At 40.1% G+C, this 6,000-nt stretch overlaps 1 protein-coding gene across 15 annotated transcripts in view; it reads right to left on the bottom strand.

Moving 5' to 3' along the window:
* CLIP1 (CAP-Gly domain containing linker protein 1) overlaps positions 1 to 6,000 on the bottom strand; it is a 129,933-nt gene that overhangs the window by 72,976 nt on the left and 50,957 nt on the right. For 13 of the 15 annotated variants that reach the window (XM_017890385.1, XM_017890362.1, XM_017890332.1 and 10 more), the window contains one exon: positions 1,253 to 2,197. In XM_017890385.1, the coding sequence (XP_017745874.1) occupies positions 1,253 to 2,197 (945 nt within the window). The remainder of the gene's footprint in view (positions 1 to 1,252; positions 2,198 to 6,000) is intronic. The other 2 variants (XM_017890425.1, XM_017890435.1) reach the window with 1 other exon arrangement.

Here is a 6,000-nt window from a genome sequence, read left to right as displayed (position 1 = left end):
CGGCCAACTTTTGTATTTTAGTAGAGGGGCCAGGCTGGACTCAAACTCCTGACCTCAAGTGATCCGCCTGCCTCGGTCTCCCAAAGCACTGGGATTACAGGCATGAGCCACCTTGCCCGGCCAACATGTTAATTTATAATAGTCAAGAAGCACTGAGTTCACAATCTGTTTTTATACATAACCCTATAGATTAGGCAATTGCAGTCACACATTGCTTAAGAATCAGGATACCTTCTAAGAAATGCATCATGAGGCATTTCATTGTTGTGGGGACATCACAGGGTGCACTTACACATACCTAGAAGGTATAGTGTACTACACACCTGGGCTACATGGCACAGCCTATCGCTCCTAGACTATAAACCTGTATAACATGTTACTGTACTGAATGCTGCAGGCAATTGTAACACAATGCTAAATATTTGTCTATCGAAGCATATTTAAACATACAAAAGGTAAAGATACCATATTATAATCTTATGGAACCACCTTTGTTGATGTGGTCCATTGTTGGTTGAAATATCATTATGTGGCACCTGACTACGTGTGGTTAGAAAAGGAGGAGATGATCTTTTAAGCTTCTTTTTTTTTTTTTTTTTTTAAACTGAGTCTTGCTGTCTCTCAGGCTGGAGTGCAGTGGCATAATCTTGGGTCACTGCAACCTCCACCTCCCGGGCTGATCAAGCGATTCTCCTGCCTCAGCCTCCTGGGTAGCTGGGATTACAGGTGTCCACCACCATGCCAGGCTAATTTTGTGGTTTTAGTAGAGATGGGGTTTTGCCATGTTGGCCAGGTTGATCTCGAACTCCTGACCTCAGGTGATCACCTGCCTCAGCCTCCCAAAGTGCTGGGATTACAGGCATGAGCCATTGCACCTGGCCGATCTTTTAAGTTTCTGTTCATTCATTCATTTATCTTAACACCATAGTGTTAGGGCATTCTTTATTTTAAAGAGTATAGTCTGGAGCTAAGCTCCAATTAGAAGTCACAGCATAGCCCAGAGATAAATAGATAAGGTACTCAGATAATAGGCAGCCAAAATAAATTCACATGGTTGAGCCATTATTTTCTCTAATCTCCTCAGATGAAACCATACTTGAGATACTCAGAATATACTACACTATACTCAACTGGGGACATCGAACAATTTAATTAAATTAGCAATTTGAAAGATGAATGACCTCAACTCAAAAGTAACAATGCAAAACAAGAACAAATGGAAAAGAAAAGGATGGAGGGTGTCAATACAAACCTTGCTACTTTCAGCATTCTTTTCAATCTCTAAATGTTTAATCTGTTTCTCAGCTGCCTCAAGCTGCTGTCTAAGTTTCTCCATTTCCGATTTACCTTCGGAACTGGCTTTCCGAAGTGCATCAAGATCCAAGAGCTTTTCTTCAGTAGCCTTGAGCTGTGATGTAAAATTATCAATAACCTTGGTTTGTTCATTGCATTTGGCTTGTAGTACCTCTAGCTCCTTTACCTTTATTTCAGCTTCCTGTAATTTGTTCAATGTATCTTCCATTTCTACGAGATGCTGGTCTTCTGCTTTGTCCAGTTTCAACTTGATGGCTTCCAGACTGTTTTCCTTTTCTTTAATAACTTTCATCAGTTTAGCCCTCAAGGCTTCCATCTCTTTAGCATGAGCAGACCGTTCGGAGTCTTGTTGATTCTGCAAATGTTCTATTTCGTGTTGGTAATCTAGTCTCATTTTCTCTATTTGTGTTTTTAGCTCAGCAAATTCTGCCGTCTCTGCCCCAAGCCCTTTGCTGAAAGATACCTTCAGTTCTTCCATCGCCTGCTGGTGGGACGCGATGGCAGTCTCCAGTTTGGACTTCCATAGAGCTATCACATCTGAGTTCTCTTTGTTGGCATGCTCCAGCTTGCTTTTCAATGACTCGTTCTCTTTGGAAAGCTTTTCCGTGGCAGTATACAGAGCTTTTATCTCTTTCTGATGAGTTTCTTCCCGGGCTCCAAAATGCTCCTTCAGAGAAGTTATTTCTCTCTGGTGGTCAGTACGGGTGACTTCTAACTTTTCTTGCAAAGAGCTTATCTCTTGCAAAAGGGAAAGTGACATGTCCACATCCCCAGCAGGCTTATTGGACTCTAGCCTTCTTCGGAGCTCAGTTACTTCCTGTACTCTCAATGCTAGGTCTTTCTCCAATTCCATTATACGTGACTTTTCTGAAACTGTAGCCACCTATTAACAGCAGTCCAAAGAAAAAAAGATCATTTAAATAATAAGTCACTGACTTTTTTTTTTTTTTTTTTTTTTTTTTTTTTTTTGAGATGGAGTTTCACTCTTCTTGCCCAGGCTGGAGTACAATGGTGCGATCTCAGCTCACTGCAACCTCCACCTCCCGGGTTCAGGCGATTCTCTTGCCTCAGCCTCCTGAGTAGCTAGGATTACAGGCGTGCGCCACCATGCCCAGCTAATTTTTGCATTTTTAGTAGAGACGAGGCTTCACCATGTTGTTTAGGATGATCTCCAACTCCTGACCTCAGGTGATCCACCCACCCCGGCCTCCCAAAGTGTTGGGATTACAGGCGTGAGCCACCGCGCCCGGCCTGATTTTCTCTGACACTGAAGATATTTAATAACTACCTCATCTCAAGCAGCAAATTATTATGAACGTGTATAGGTTAATACATATTTCTAACTGTGATAATGGCTTAAGTCCAACTTTAGTAGCTCCAATTCTAAAGAAGCTTAAATCAGATAAATATCTATTAACTGGTAAGTTAACAGAAACAGTAACTTTCAAAGTTCTCAGATATATCTGCCTCCTGAAAGAAAACATTTCCTTATTTTGCCAGTTTGTTCTACTCCACTTCATCCAGGCTGCATAAATGCTTATCCATTTCATGGAGGTGATCTTACAGAACTGTGCCATCTGGAACAGTAGCTGTTAGCCACACGTGGCTACTAAGCACTTGAGACAGGGCTCATCTGAAGTGAGGTGTGGTATAAGTGTAAAATACCCATCAGATTTTGAAGACTTAGAAGGAACACAAAATGTCTTGTGGGCCAAGTGCAGTGATTCACACCTGTAATCCCACCACTTTGGGAGGCCGAAGCAGAAGGATCCCTCAAGGCCAGGAGTTCAAGATCAGTCTGGGCAACATAACAAGACTCCATCTCTGCAAAAAATAAAAAATTAGCCAGGCATGGTGGTGTTGCCTGTGGTAACAGCTACTCGGGAGGCTAAGGCAGGAGGATCACTTGAGTCCAGGAGGTTGAGGCCATAGTGAGCAGTGATTGCGCCATTGCACTCCAGCCTGGGAGACAGAGCAAGACTCTGTCTCTAAAACAAAATGAAATTATATTTTAAAAGGTTAAAATATCTTGTTAATTTTATATTGATTAAATATTTTGGATATATAAGTTTACATAAAATATATTATTAAAACTAATTTAACTTGTGATTTACAAAAAAGTAATGTGGGTACCAGAGAATTATAAATCGTACATGTGTGGCTTGCATTATACTTCTATTGGATAGCACTTGCATAAAAGGTCTAAAATTACCTATCAAATGTTTCAATAAATAACACATCACCTGTAGAATGAAATTCTCATTGAAGAATGAAGAATTAATTTACTAAACTTTTTTTTTTTTTTTTGAGAGGGAGTTTTGCTTTTGTTGTCCAGACTAGAGTGCAATGGCGTGATTCCAGCTCACTGCAACCTCCGCCTCCCAGGTTCAAGCGATTCTCCTGCCTCAGCCTTCCAAAGTAGCTGGGATTACAGGCATGTGCCACCACACCTGGCTAATTTTGTATTTTTAGTAGAGACAGGGTTTCACTATGTTGGTCAGGCTGGTCTCGAACTCCTGACCTCCAGTGATCCACCCACCTTGGCCTCCCAAAGTGCTGGAATTACAGGCGAGAGCCATCACGCCCGGCCTACTAATCATTTTATTAAAACACAAAGTAAGAATGATTACTTAACCTGCAATAATACATAAGAACCTTACACAAAATCCCCTTTTAAGATTTGATAATTCTATCAGCATTTTAATGTAAATATCTTCTTCCTCTAACCCTCTAACCCAGTGGTTCTCAGACATTAGTATGCACATGAATCACCTGGAATGTACGTCTAACCTGCAAGTTTCCACCTATTCCCAAGTACTTTGATTCTATTTGAGCTCTTCGGTAGTACCCAAGAATCTTCTTCCTTTAAATAAATACCCCAGGGCTAGAAAAACACTTTCTTAACCTGTGCCCTTTCATTGCTAGAAAATTGTTTCCCTCTGCGACCTGCTATGCAGTCCATTCAGTACATAGGACACGTGGAAAATACCTTCCATCATAAAAATTCTTGGACTAATCTGGGAAATGAAAGGAAACAAAATAATTTTAAAACAGCAGTGAGTCCCATATTTCAAGGATCAAAACTCCTCTGATTGGCTGGGTGAGGTGGTACATGCCTATAATCCTAGCACTTTGGGAGGCCAAGGCAGGAGGATCACTTGTGGCCAGGAGTTCAAGATCAGCCTGGGCAACACAGCGAGAACCCCATCTCTACAAAAAAATGTTAAATATTCCTCTGAATTTTAGACTCCTCTCCCACACTGCCTTTCTTTGAGACAGAAAATAACAGATATGTTTCTTTCATTTCCTCTGCCCACCCTACAGGCTGTGACAACATTAAAGATTAAAATGTCCATAAGAGGAAAAGAAAGCACTGGGTCTCCAAAATTGTATAATCAAAGTAAATAAAATTAAATATTTCAGAGCTGACTATAATTGCTGTGCTTCATGGTTATAGACTCATCAGGTTAAAGATGTTAATTCATTTACACATGATTTTCTGGGGAGGAAAGAGTCTAAGAGTTTGTTATGCCAAAATAACATACAAAACATTAATAAACCCATCAGGATATGGTAAAATTTGCTAAATAAAAGAAAAAAAAAACAAAAAACACTAATAACCCCATTGCTGCAAGGTCTGTAGCATAAATACATTAAACCCAATAGGGCAATGGTTCTTAGTTACAACAAAACAGTCAAGTAGAGAAAAATGCCAAGTAAAAAATAAGTAAAAATAATAACAATGTGATTTTACTTTCCATGGCATTTTCCTATAAAGTACAGCAATTTATTTTTCATTTCCCAAAATCTGCCCTCATTCAAAACTATGTAGTATGTCTGCTTCTCCCACTAGTTTGAGACCATGAATTAAGTCAGAAATTATTTCTTATTCTTGCTAACATCTCCACAGCACCAAGCACACTGTTTGGAAACTGGATTTATTGGCTAGAAAAAATTCTGAAGCACTTCCTAAAAAGTAACATAGGTGATACGAAACTTACATGGGTAGCTGGTTATTTTAACACTTGGGAAACCAAGAGTGAGGATCAACGGAAGACATACTTCATTATGGAAAGATATAAGCTTTACACTGAAATACTTGGATAAAACATAGTGTAACTGAATGCCTTATCTAGAGCAGGAAAAAAAACACAAAATTGTTTGCTGACAAAAGTAAGATAAGGGAGAGGAGTTTACATGTTTAAAAAAAATATATCGCTTCAATAGCCCATCACACTAAAGGAACTCAATCTCATTAGTCCATTGTATTTCCCAGATCAATTATTCAGCTCTCAGTTAATGAGGAAACAGCACCAAATTACCACTTTTTTTTTTTTTTTAAACAGGGTCTTGCTCTGTTGCCCAGGCTGGAGTGCAGAGATGTGAACATGGCTCACTGCAGCCTGAACCTCCTGGGCTCAAGAGATCCTCCCACCTCAGCCTCCCACGTAGCCACCACACCCAGCTAATTTTTTTTTTATTTTTTGTAGAGGCAGGATGTCACCATCTTGCCCAGGCTGGTCTTGAACTCTTGGACTCAGGTGATCCTCCTGCCTCGGCCTCCCAAAGTGCTGGGATTACAGGCATGAGACACCATGCCTGGCCTACTTTTTTTGTTTGTCTTCTTACCAAATACACAGGAGAAATCTTTAGTTCAGAGGCCGATCGTTCCTTCTTCTTAAAAAA

The sequence above is a fragment of the Rhinopithecus bieti genome, unplaced genomic scaffold, assembly GCF_001698545.2.
Source record: "Rhinopithecus bieti isolate Rb0 unplaced genomic scaffold, ASM169854v2 scaffold_574, whole genome shotgun sequence".
NCBI classification, from domain to species: domain Eukaryota; kingdom Metazoa; phylum Chordata; class Mammalia; order Primates; family Cercopithecidae; genus Rhinopithecus; species Rhinopithecus bieti.
Note: the sequence above shows the minus strand (reverse complement) of the source record. Positions and strands in the feature narration are given on the sequence as shown.